The 12,307-nt window shown below is 50.5% G+C and overlaps 2 protein-coding genes across 3 annotated transcripts; both read left to right on the forward strand.

Moving 5' to 3' along the window:
- Positions 1–8,288: 8,288 nt before the first annotated feature.
- C1QA (complement C1q A chain) lies at positions 8,289–9,971 on the forward strand. Of its 2 annotated transcripts, XM_015882826.3 has the most exons (4): positions 8,289–8,353; positions 8,498–8,548; positions 8,773–8,944; positions 9,027–9,971. In XM_015882826.3, exons 3-4 carry the CDS (start codon positions 8,782–8,784, stop codon positions 9,590–9,592), a joined length of 729 nt encoding a protein of 242 aa, XP_015738312.2. In that variant the 5' UTR covers positions 8,289–8,353; positions 8,498–8,548; positions 8,773–8,781; the 3' UTR covers positions 9,593–9,971. The 2 variants fall into 2 exon arrangements, with proteins under 2 accessions (XP_015738312.2, XP_015738313.2); XM_015882827.3 differs by lacking the exon at positions 8,498–8,548.
- Positions 9,972–10,686: 715 nt separating this feature from the next.
- On the forward strand, positions 10,687–12,223 carry C1QC (complement C1q C chain). Its single transcript, XM_015882834.3, has 3 exons — positions 10,687–10,773; positions 11,229–11,418; positions 11,596–12,223. Exons 2-3 carry the CDS (start codon positions 11,238–11,240, stop codon positions 12,150–12,152), a joined length of 738 nt encoding a protein of 245 aa, XP_015738320.1. The 5' UTR covers positions 10,687–10,773; positions 11,229–11,237; the 3' UTR covers positions 12,153–12,223.
- Positions 12,224–12,307: the final 84 nt, after the last annotated feature.

Consider the following 12,307-nt stretch of genomic DNA (forward strand, 5'->3'; position numbering starts at 1 on the left):
TGCCCACTGTTGGGACACAGGGAAGGTACCCAGAGAAGATATGGATACCCCATCTTTGTCAGTATTCAAGTCCAGGCTGGATGGGGAGCAACCCAGATGAGCAGAAGCTGTCTTTGCCCATGCAGGAGAATGGAACTGGATGGGCTTTAAGGTCACTTCCAACCTAATCCATTCCCTGATTCTGTGACCCTATGAAACCTTGCAAAGCCACCAGGTCCACCATGGACATGCCCCTGAACCCAGCCAAGCCAGCACTACTCCACTGGTGCTGATGAGCAGATCTGAAACTCTACTTTGCAGAGCTCATGTTCTCCTTTGTACAAGCTTTTTCACCTGGAAAGCTCCTCGCTTTCACCAAGTGGATGACACCAGCTGAATTTGCCATGATTCGAGGTGTTATTACAATGAATGCAAGCTTGAATTAATAATGGCACTTTGAAGCCACTCTCTGTGCTTGCCTGAATCCCTCCTGCTGCACGACTGGCACTGTGCTGCCGAGGAACCGCATGCACGCTGCTTCATTTTGCAATAATAATAGCCTTCCTCTAAGAGAGATAAACAGCGTGCAGAGGTTTTGCTGGCAAAACACAACTCCAAATGAACTGATAAAAATGGTTCACAAAAGGCTATTTCCAGCTACTCCACCCAGCTGGAGCTGCCTCTCCTCCCTGTCTTGCAAGGCAGCCATTGCAGAGGATGCACCACCTGTGCAGGGAAAAGCTGCAAGGATGTGCTGGGAGCAACACCAAAAGTTGTGCTCTGAGATACCTCCAACTCTGGAGCAGAGCCAGAGCCATTTACTCTGAATGTCCCAAGTCACTTTTGTGACAGATCCTCACGCAAAGCAGTCGCAGCAGCCCTTCCCTTCCCCTGCTGCTGCTGCTCACTCACTCTCATCAAAATGCAGAGCGTTCCCTTACCTCTGGACAGCTTACAGTAAGCAGTTGTCAGACACTTCTATAATCCCAGGTATAATAAACCATCCCTGGCTGCCTGGTGCCTGTATCTGTCATGTGAGCCAGCTGTGCGTGAGGACAATGCTTTGCATGCAGATTATTTATCTATCCTTTGCCTGATCCAAACAATCCCTAAGCACAATCAGGTAGCAACACCTCCTCCTTCTGGAGTCTGGTTTTAGGACAATGGAGGGAGAGCTGACACTTACCAGGAGCATCCCATGAAGGACCACTTAGCTTAGCCTGAAGCTCTGTGCACGCAGATGGAGGACCACAGCCTTTCTGCCCCTTAGTATCACCTGGGGTGCTGGCAGATCCCCAAACCTACTCCAAATCGCCATTTCAAGCATGGATTAGGAGCCATTACTTCTATTTTGAAGCTGATTTGGGGTTCTTATCTACAGCTTTTGACATCTAAAATATCTGCAGCCTTTTCTAATGCCCAGAGGAGCACAGAGTGTTCAACTCCTGGGAAAGCAACAGCAGCTCATGGGCTGCGGCTTTGGGCCTTCACTCCAGAAAGGGTAATTTGTTGCCCATATACAAATCCAGAGGATGCAACATGCTGAAGAGTCTGTATGGGGAAATGTAGGCAGTATAGACATAATGAAAGTAATGCCTCCGATTTCATTATATTGGCCCACATGTGGATGTTAGTAGTATGGCAGGCTCCAGGCTTGAGGGCCACTTGACAGAACTACTGTTATGCAACACTGTAGGCTTCTAGGACTTTAGGCCTCCTTCTAAGCCTCTAGGCTTAGAATCATCAAGGTTAGAAAAGACCACTAAAGATCATCCAGTCCAACCATCGACCCATCCCCACCGTGCCCTCTAACCATGTCCCTCAATTCCACATCTCCACATTCCTTGACAGCTTCCAGGGGCAGGGACACCACCACATCCCCAGGCAGCCTTCCTGTCTTTCTTTGTGTTTCCATGAGCAATTGCACAAAGTGGGAATTGTCACTCACTCACTCGATGAAAGATGGCCAGTCTGAATCTGACAGCAGCCAGCAAAGGGAAGGAAAGGAGGATCTGTGTCCATATCCCCACAGTACAGCCAAGGATGATGAGGGACCAAAGCATGATGATGCAGCCAGATAGCTACCATCAATCACAGGGCCTCAGCAGAGGCTTCTAAGTATTTAAATCATTAATTAAGATTAATGAAATGCGCTTATGCAGTTTATCTAAGTGCATGTTCTGAAACCGAAACCCAGTCATTAATTAGTGAGTGAGACAATTCGAAGGGCTCAGTCAAATCCCCTCTTAAGCCCCAGTCAGGTACATCAGCATGGCCCCAGGCACATGGCCCTACCCAGACAGCACTACACTACAACACAAGAGCTGAGGCCTGAGAAGAGACACAGTCTGTTTCCCACCAACTTTCCAACCAGTGAATGCTTTTCACTTGGTGGTCCATCCCGTTCAGGGCTGAGAATGGGAGACACAACCTGTTAATCTTTCTTGCAGTTGCAGCAAATGAGAGATTCCAATTGGCTTCCCCAGAATTAATTGATTTGAAAAGCTTGGGGATTAGAGAAGAACCAAAGCTCAATAGAAATCTCATTCCCTGATCTGTCCATCCCAAGGACCCCAGAACCAGCAAGCAGGAAGGCAGCACCTCCCCATGGATACTCATGAGGACAAATTCATCCCACTACAGGGTGAATCAGAAGTGGAAAGTACAACTTCCATTCCATGGATATCAAAATGCCACAGGATGCACAGCTAGAGGATCTTGCATGAGACAGCCTGTGTTCACCTCCTGGGTGACCATAAAGGGCTTCATCCCCTTCTGCCTCCTGGTGCAAAGCCTCAGCCCAAGGTCTGGAGTTTAGAGCTGAGTTTCAGGTCATGTCTCATGGCCACTCAATAGGACATGTGAGAAAACGGAGCCACAGAATGACTTTCTCCACAGTGCAATAAAACAGATAGATAGGTTGGCAGTAAACTGCATCAATTACAGGGAACTCAGTAATTAATTAGAAGCCAGGAGTCCTCCCATCCCTCAGTGAGGCTCTGAAATTAAGAGCTGGAGTGAAGAATAACTTCCAGGCCAGACAACCAGTGCTGGGGCCACACGATTGCCTCCCACGCAGAGACTCACTGAATAGTGCAATTGCCTCCTAGAAGATGTCAATCGATTTGCTTTCCAGTTGGCAGCAAGGACACTGCTTTGACCTCTGCCTGCAGAGAGAGGGGAGAGCATTTAGGTGATGACTGTGGGAGGGGATCCAAACCAGTTAATAGAATTATGAGTGAAAAAAGTGCACTCCTGAACAAAGAATGGGGTGTCTATTGGAAAGAAATAGAAGTGGATGTGTAGGGGTGGGAGCAGAACAGAGCAGAGAGGTCACAGTACATCCCTGCCTGGAAAGCACAAGTCCTGACTCTGCCCTGCATGGCTGCAGCTTGGTTGGGATATTCCTCAGCAAATCTGCTAAGCCAGAGCTTTGCTAATGGTGCCTGCATGGCAGCAGCCGGGGTCCTGACAGCCAGAAGCAAAGGCAATCAAAGCCTCCAAAGCAGCAATCAGACGCCCTCCAAATTGAGCAGACGTGAGAAGTGAGTTTGCAACTTCCGATCGATCAGGCAGCCAAGGTCACTTAGAGGGAAGCTGAGTTCCTGGAGAAGGCACTGTGGTAAGAGAGCTGTAATAGAAATAAGTTGTAATAGTCTCCAGCTGGCATGGACCTCCAGCTGCCACTGACCCAGTTAAGATGAACACTTGCCTACAGGAAACTTGTACTCCATTTTTTGTGGTATTATGATGTCAGGAAAGCCAGATCATGGCAAAGAGAGGAGCCTGGGAAGGGCACATGATATTCAGCTGTGTGTGCAGGACAGGCTGTGGGAGGCAGACGATATGGAAAGGTATGTCACACTGCAGAGTGCATCCATCAGAGCCTTGACCTGAACCCTGACCCTAAACCTAACATTAATCCTAATCCTAACCCTAACCCTAACTCTAACTTTAAACCTAATCACAAACCTAACCCTAGCCCTAACCCTAACCATAACCCTAGCCCTAGTCCTAACTGTAGCCCTAACTCTAGCCCTAACCCTAAACCTAACCATAACCTAATTCTAACCCTAACACTAACTCTAATCCTAACCCTAACTCAAGCCCTAACCTTAACTCTAGCCCTAGCCCTAACCCTAACCCTAACTCTAACCCTAACTCTAACCCTAACTCTAACCCTAACCTGTGTCAGGTCCCCAGAGAGGTGGGAGATTAGTGTCCTTGTGGGCTTTTCAAGATGTAGGTAGAACCATTGCTATCTTGATCTAGTGTTGGGAACAGTCCTGCCATGAACAAGGAGCTGGGCAGGGGATCCTATAGGTCCTTTCATCATCCCTAGTGGGATTCACAGCACTGTGCCTGGTGAACATCACTTATCTGCTAATGAGGGATGATGTGGGGTTTGGGTGGTATAACCCTGAATGTGACCAACACGACCAACCCTGGGCTTGGGGAGATCCTGGCTCCTCAGCCCAGACACAGTGGCTACTGCCTGAAGGAAGGCTTTTCTCCCTTACTGACCTTAAAATGGGCAGGACTGTGCCTTCTGTCTACCCACTGGATTTTGATAAAGCCCTGAATAGCAGCAAGAAGCCAAAAATCTCCCATAGTGGCAAGCAAATCAGCATCACATATGATATCCAGACTTACTTGGCAGCCCATAGTCCTGTGTGTGCATACTTTTCAGCATTCTAGGCTAACTAGACCTCATCAGAGACCAGCACAAGAATTACTTGATTGCAAGCCAGCACCCATCATTTCCCCAAAGCCTTTTTCTTTCTCTCTTTCCCCCTTCTACCCATGGGAAGCAGCCCCAGAGTAACACCAGCGCTGCCAGGCACACCTCAGCACTGCAAAGCAGTACTCCTGTTGCATGCCTTGGGGCTCCTGGAATGCTGACAGCATAGCTCTGGGCACCCTGCTCTGATCCCATCTTATTTATGGCACATCTTTCCTGTCCTCTCCCAGCTATTATTGCTTGAAATGTTGTAATTTAGATTCTGGCTGTGTTTGATTGCAAACTCTTCCAATCTACAAATTTCAGTGATGAGCGCTGGAGCAGCTCATTTACATGCCAAAGTGATCAATCTGAAACTGCTTGTTCCACAAGTGAATAAATAAATAACAGATACATTAAAGGACGAGAAACAACCAGCCATATTAACAAGTAGATGCCTAATAACAAAAAACTCTGACATCCATAACAGAGAACAAGGGGAGGAGGAATGGGACAAGCTTTCTCAGCATTGCCCAGGGCTGCTCAGCATTCATCTATCTCCTCTCATCCTATGAGCCAACAGGGATGCTCGTCAATGCCAAGAGACAGCAAGCAAGGGATGGAGCGTGAAATCCTGGCTTTTAAAGCCCATACCTGTCTTTGTCTTTTACACGTGCTCCATGTAAAGCATCTGTCATGGGAATGACACATCCCCTGGGACAGCAATTAACACATTTTAAACATGGAGTGTCAAGTGCCCACACAGCCTGATTTGCAGCCAGCATGTCAGGAAATCCTTCCAGGGCATCTGAACCACCCCGGCTTCTCATTTCATCCATCAAAACATGGGATGCCAAAGCCATCACGCCTTGCAGGGTGTTTATCTGGTGGTCAGCAGGGCTGGGTGTTTGGGCAGCATAAAAATCATAGCTCTCCAATGTTACAGGCTCTGTTATTCAGGCACCACCAGTGACTGCAGACACACACATGCTCTGAGCAGTCCCATCCCCACAGCTGTGGATGGAAGCCTGGGATGCCGATGGGTGTGTGCATACCTGACAGCACTGATGATGTCCCACCTGCCTGCCTCTGTCATTGCCTCCTGCACTGTGACAGGCGGGTGCAGGCTGCTTGATTTTCCTCCTCTGGCAGCTCCTGCCTGTCACTGCTCAGCACCGCAGGGGATCCCCAGCGGGAAGGCAGCAGGGGAACATCTCTCCTTGTTGTCTGCTGTCAGGCAGATGGTGTGTGGTTGCCAGCACTGGGAAGACAGCAAGGAGGCTTTGCAGGGGTCGTTTTCCTTCCACGAAGAGGTGCAAGGCTGGCACTAACATTGCCCAATAGCACCGTACAGGAGAGCATGAAGGAGGTGAAGGAGCCTGGGTGTCCTGAAAAGAGGAGGAAGATTGTTCATCCAAAGGCAGAAGTGGGCACCTTGATTATATGGGTGCTCACTGGGGGGCCCTGGATCCCCATGGACTCAGTGCTGTTTGCTGTGGGGCTGGATTGTGGGCTGGCCCCTAAGAGCACCTACATCCCATCTCCCATAGGCACCCAGCATCCCGTCTTCTTTGGGCACGGACCTGATTTACACCACCTGGGCTTTACCGCTGTCATCCCCGCCACCTTTAGCCCTGGGTTTGAAGGAAGCTTTGAGCGGCAGGTGACACTAAATGGCTGAGATAGCACTGCCACCTGGTGGTTCTCTGCCGGTGCTCATCAGCCTCACGGACCCGAGGTGCTCCCTGACCCAACATCAGCTTCCAGGAGATGCTGGAAATCCGTGGCCAAGCCCTTAACTTCAGCATTGAAGTGATGTCAAAGGACACGGGACAAAGGACACGGGTACACCAAGACTCAACCATCCATCAAACCTGGACGAAATGATGGAGTGGTCTCATTTTGGCCGTATATTAACAAAAGGTACTAGGGCAGAAATACAATTACTGTCCAGAAGCACCATTTTGTGGAAGGCAGGTTTTTTCAAGCTCACCTGTCATCTTTTCTTGACACCATCACAGGTCCAGCTGACAGAAGAACTGTGTTGATAGAATAAAATTGCATTTTTCTTCTGGGCATCTGATTTATTACAGGATTGACGTTTTGATTAAAGAGTGTGTATTATATTGCATTAAGAAGGCGTGTGAATTAAAGACCAGCTCAGTGACAGATCTCCAAAGGTAACTATTAATGGAGATGTACTGATTAGTGGCTCGTTTTCAAATCGAATCAATCAAGAGGAGAAGAGGGGAATGGAGGAGAGGAGAGGAGAGGAGAGGAGAGGAGAGGAGAGGAGAGGAGAGGAGAGGAGAGGAGAGGAGAGGAGAGGAGAGGAGAGGAGAGGAGAGGAGAGGAGAGGAGAGGAGAGGAGAGGAGAGGAGAGGAGAGGAGAGGAGAGGAGAGGAGAGGAGAGGAGAGGAGAGGAAGAGAAAGGAAGAGGAAGGAAGAGAAAGGAAGAGAAATTACGCCTCTGGTCCCAGTAGAGGGTCAACTGTACCTCCCACTTCAGTATCATCAATGAACTTGCTAAGGATGTATTCAACTCCTACCTTTAGATCATTGATGAAGATGGGGCTATTCCTAGAGCTGAGCTGTGGAGAACACTGTTGTTGCTGCCAACCAGATGTATCCCATTCATTGCAACTCTGAGCTCAGTCATTGAGCTAATTCATCACCCAGCATAGCATGAATTTGTTTATCTCACAGCTAGACAACTTGTCCAGAAGGATGCAATGAGGAACAGTGCCAAAGGCCTTAGTGAAATCCAGAAGATTACATCTATCACCCTCCTCTCATTCACCACCTTGTAACAGAAGATCAAATTACTATGGCAAGACTTCCCTTTCATGAAGCTACGTGGACGGTAACTGACATTAACTCTGTTATCTAAATGCTTTTCAACAGCACATGGTCTGTCTATCCAGGTGCTGAGGTTAGGTTGTAGTCTATAATGTCTTGGATCTTCTGCCTGATTGGTAGTTGGGTATTGTGTTGGTTTGCCTCTGGTCAGCATGGACCTCCCCAGACACCCAAGATCTTTGAGAAGGGTCCAACTCTTATTTCAGCTGATTGCTTCAGCACTCTGGGGTGAAACCCAACAGGCATCACGAGCTAAGGAACATCCTAATGATACAACTGGCCCTGTACAGTTTTGGTGACCTCAGATGGGAAGTCACTGCTCCCCCAGTCATGGTCCTCCAATTCTTAGGTCCAGGGAGCACAAGCTTCATCAGCAATACAAAATCTGAGGAAGAAAAGGCATTGAATGCCTCTGCCTCTTCATTACTTGTTAGGTGAACATCTTCAGTTAATTGTCCTCTGAAATGAGGACATTAGGAACCCCACCACCACATGGGGGGCATTCCTTGCATGGCAGTGCCACCTCACTCTGGGCCTCCCATGTCTTTGTGCCTCCCTGTGCTGCAGGATTTCCCTCTGAGGGGTCAGCATTTTTGCTGAGCAGGCAGTTCCCTGACAGTTCCCAGCACAGCCAGGGTTGAGCGCAGAAAAGAGAACCATGCAAACAAGCAAAACTTGGCACTTCCTCAAAATCTGTGCATGCAATTCCATTCCCCCCAGCCCTGCTCCCAAGGAAGAGCTGCCAGCAAACAGAGCAGCCAGCTCTGGCAGCTCTGTTCTCAATCCAGCAAGGAGGTAAGTCACCCCAAACAGATGGGGACCTCTTTACAGTTCTTGCTGCCTGTCCCTTTTACAAGTGTCTGAAGTAGGAAAAGGGGGAGAAGATGCAGAGTTGCAAATATGCCTTCTCTCCACCATGTGGATGGCTGCATTCTGCAGGTCTGCTCCAGGCTCTTGATACATCTTCAGGATGTTCTTCCTCTGTCCCAGGTCTGTGTGCTGGGGATCTGCATCCCTCTTGCCCTTTACTTTCTTTATTTCTCCATCCTTTCCTGTTTATTCTGTCGTGTCTCTTTTCACATGCTCACAGATCTGGAGGAAAGCACGTATTTGTGTTTGTATGTCTGTGTCCAACCTGCACCCACTTCTGCATGAACCATACACGTTTGTTCTGTGCTTACCTCCACCCCAACCCCCCCATGCTGTGTGTGCAGGGAGACACGATGCAGCTCAGCCTTTGGCTGGTGACCAGCTCCCTGGCAGCAGTGCTGGGCATGGAAGTGCTTGAGGATGGGGTGTGTCGGGCACCGAATGGCAAGGATGGCTTCCCAGGGATTCCTGGCCTCAACGGGAGGCCAGGGCAGAAGGGTGATGTGGGAGAGCCAGGTAAGGGCAAGCCAGGGATGTGGGAGTGCTATGGGCATGACAACCACAGCATGAATGGTGCCTCCCCATTACCTCTCCCCAGGGAAATCGGCACCAAGGACGGGCATCCGAGGACCCAAAGGAGACAAAGGTGAATCGGGGCTTCCTGGCATCCCAGGGAACCAGGGTTACCACGGTCCACCAGGTCCTCCAGGGCTGCCAGGGATGCCAGGGCTCAAAGGGGCCAAGGGGAAAGCTGGCAGCTTCCAGCAGCAGCAGCATCCTGCCTTCTCTGCCTCGCGGATGATGCCGTCATTCCGCGGCACCACGGTGGTGTTTGACAACATCATCACCAATGAGGAGGGCTCCTACAGCCCCCAAACGGGGGTGTTCACCTGCAGCATCCCTGGGATTTACTACTTCGCCTACCAAGTGATCTCCAACGGAGACCTCTGCCTGAGCATCACCAAGAACATGGAGCGTGTGGTCAGCTTCTGTGACAACAACAGCCGTAACATCCTGCAGGTGAACTCGGGCAGCAGCGTGCTGAGCCTGGCTGTGGGCGACCAGGTGTCTGTGAACACCATCCCGACAAAGGGCAACATTTACCAAGGCTCTGAGGCAGACAGTGTCTTCAGCGGCTTCCTGCTGTACCCACAGACGGGCTGATGGACCAACAGCCCTCTGATTTGCCAGCCCAGACCTGAGCTGCTTATACCTGTGTGTGTGCCTGCATGTGTTTGTGCCCTGCAAGGATGTGGGGTGGCTTGGTATGACAGCAAAGGGGATGGCCTCCAACTGAGCAGCGGAGATCCCTTTTGACTGCAGGAGCCAGGCAGCTCAGCCCAGTGCCTCCTGGAGGCCAAAGGCTCCTAGCCTCAAGTTCAGACCTCGTGCTGGAGGGGATCACTTGTCACCATCTCTCTGTGTGAAATCACTGTGTGCCACTGCTTTTGCAGCTCTAACCACTGTAAGTGTGTTTCTGCACAAGGCCAGCATGGCCTCTCACATCCTCCCCGTCTCTGCAAATAAAACTCTTCTTTCCTGATGACTGTTTGGGTTTTCTTTTCCTATCCACACACTTTTAGCTAACTGATAATGTCCTGGGTTGTCCCAAGCTGTTCAAGCAGGGATGCAACCCCAGATTGTTTGTGGCCAAGAACAAAACCCCAGCTGATCATGAGAGATCAGGGTGTACAACCAGCCTTCACTTATAAGGAAGAACAGGGGAAATCCCTGGGACTACTCTATATCTCTCCTTTCCCTGCTTGCAAGGAACAACATCCTAACCTGGAATGCTGGGACCTCAGCACCAAGCAGGTGGAGAAGTCAGCCTCGAGGAGAGGTAGTCCTTTAGTCACTAGCATCAGCTCCTGCTGCACATGCAACATCATCCCATCACAGCCTGGGGTGTCCTTGCACCAGCCCTTTGTTACACAAGTTGTCCTGGCTCTGTGGAGATGGTTTGAGGTTCTGCTCCTCACCCATTTGTTGTCTATCCGCTTAGAAATGAGAAGACAATAAGAAGAAGGAAGGGAGGGAGGGTTTGCGGTGCATTTCTTGCTTGTGGTTCACCCCACATCCGTCCTCTCAGCCCCTGCTGTTGCAGTGGTGAATCCTCGCACGAGTGCAGGGCTTGCTGGATGACCAGGAAAGTGCTTGCTCAAAGAAAATGGCCAGGCAGGAGGATGTGAAACTCAGCTGGAGAGGCTGCATGTCCCCATGGGGAGCTTTCCTAACTCTGTGACTTCCTTCAGGAGGGTATTGCAGCGACCGACCCGTGTTGTTTGGAGCAAGCAGGCAGTGCTGGCAGTAGGCAGGGATCCACAGCGCTGGATCCTGTGCTGGAGGTAAGAGATGTTGCAGGGCTCATGTTGGGGTGGGCTGCGTGGATGAGGAAACTGCAGCAAGATGCAGTGCTGGGTGGGGTGAGAGGAGCAGGAGGCAGAGGCACTGTTAGTGCACCAGCTGCACACATCTTATGCCTGTCCTTGATGGGGGAATAACCATGCATATCTGCAGGGGGCTTGGGATGCTGAACCAGGAGAGCTTGGGGCTGGGGCTGGAAATGGGCACCACAAGATTTCATCAGGCTGGGATTGATGATGAGCTCTACTTCCACTCACCTGCCTCCCCAACATCTGAGAGTTAGTATAAGAAGATGATGTTGAAGGCACAGACATCACAGCCAGGTGCTCCTGGTGTTGTGTCCCTCATAGCACAATGCCTCCTTTGTCCCATGTCCTGAAAGCTGCCTTATTGTGGCCCCTCATCCCAGCACTTTCTTTCCCTTTCCTTGATCCAGAGCACCAAAATGGGGCAGAGTTTTAGGGAGCACCTCCATCTCGCCCTCATCATTCTCTTTCTGCATCTGGAGTCTGCAGTGACCAGCGATCCCCCACACAGCTGCTATGGGGCTCCAGGCCTGCCAGGCATGCCGGGTGTGCCAGGCAGGGATGGCCGTGATGGGCTGAAAGGAGCCAAAGGAGAACCAGGTGAGTGAGCACTGAGCCTGCTGAGGCTGGGCTGCCTGGGTTGCAAGCTGTGAAGATCAATGTCACAACACTTGGAGACTTGCTTAGTGCTTGGAAGACAGGGTGGGTGGGAAGGTGCTGGGGGCTTCTCTCCATGTCCTTTCATTGTGGCTGACTCCATTCCTCATTGCATTACAGGTATTCCAGCCATTCCTTCTATGCAAGGTCCCAAGGGCATGAAGGGGGAGCCTGGCAGCCCAGGTTTCAGGGGCAAGATGGGTCCCATTGGTCCTGCTGGTCCCCCTGGAGACCCAGGGGTGATGGGTGCTGCTGGACAGCAGGGGCTGCCAGGTAGCTTCAAGAGGATGTACCAGTCTGCATTCTCAGTGACGAGACAGACTGGTGAGCACCCCATGAAGAACGTCCCCGTGATCTTCAACAATGTCATCACCAACACCAACGACGTCTACAGCACCACTACAGGCAAGTTCACCAGCAAGATCTCCGGCCTCTACTACTTTGTCTACCACAGCTCAATGGAAAGGAACCTCTGCGTCATCCTATTCCAGGATAAGGTTAAGAAGTCCAGCTTCTGTGACCACAAGACCAACACCATCCAGGTTACTTCTGGAGGAGTCCTCCTCCATCTGGAGGCTGGGAACCAGGTGTGGCTGGAGGTGAATGATTACAATGGCATGGTGGGCATTGGTGAATCTGACAGCATCTTCTCAGGGTTCCTGCTCTTCCCAGACTAGAGGAGAACCAAGGCTCACCCAGCACACACAGCTCTGTCCTATTCCCTCTCAATAAATCCATCCCCAATGTACCTGGCTGAGTATCTTTATTTTCATGACTGGTTCTGCAGGTGAAGCCCGTGTGTGTCTGTTTGAATGTGGTGTGCCCATGAGCC

Source organism: Coturnix japonica, chromosome 9, assembly GCF_054131305.1.
Source record: "Coturnix japonica strain WE chromosome 9, WE-NBRP24, whole genome shotgun sequence".
NCBI lineage: Eukaryota > Metazoa > Chordata > Aves > Galliformes > Phasianidae > Coturnix > Coturnix japonica.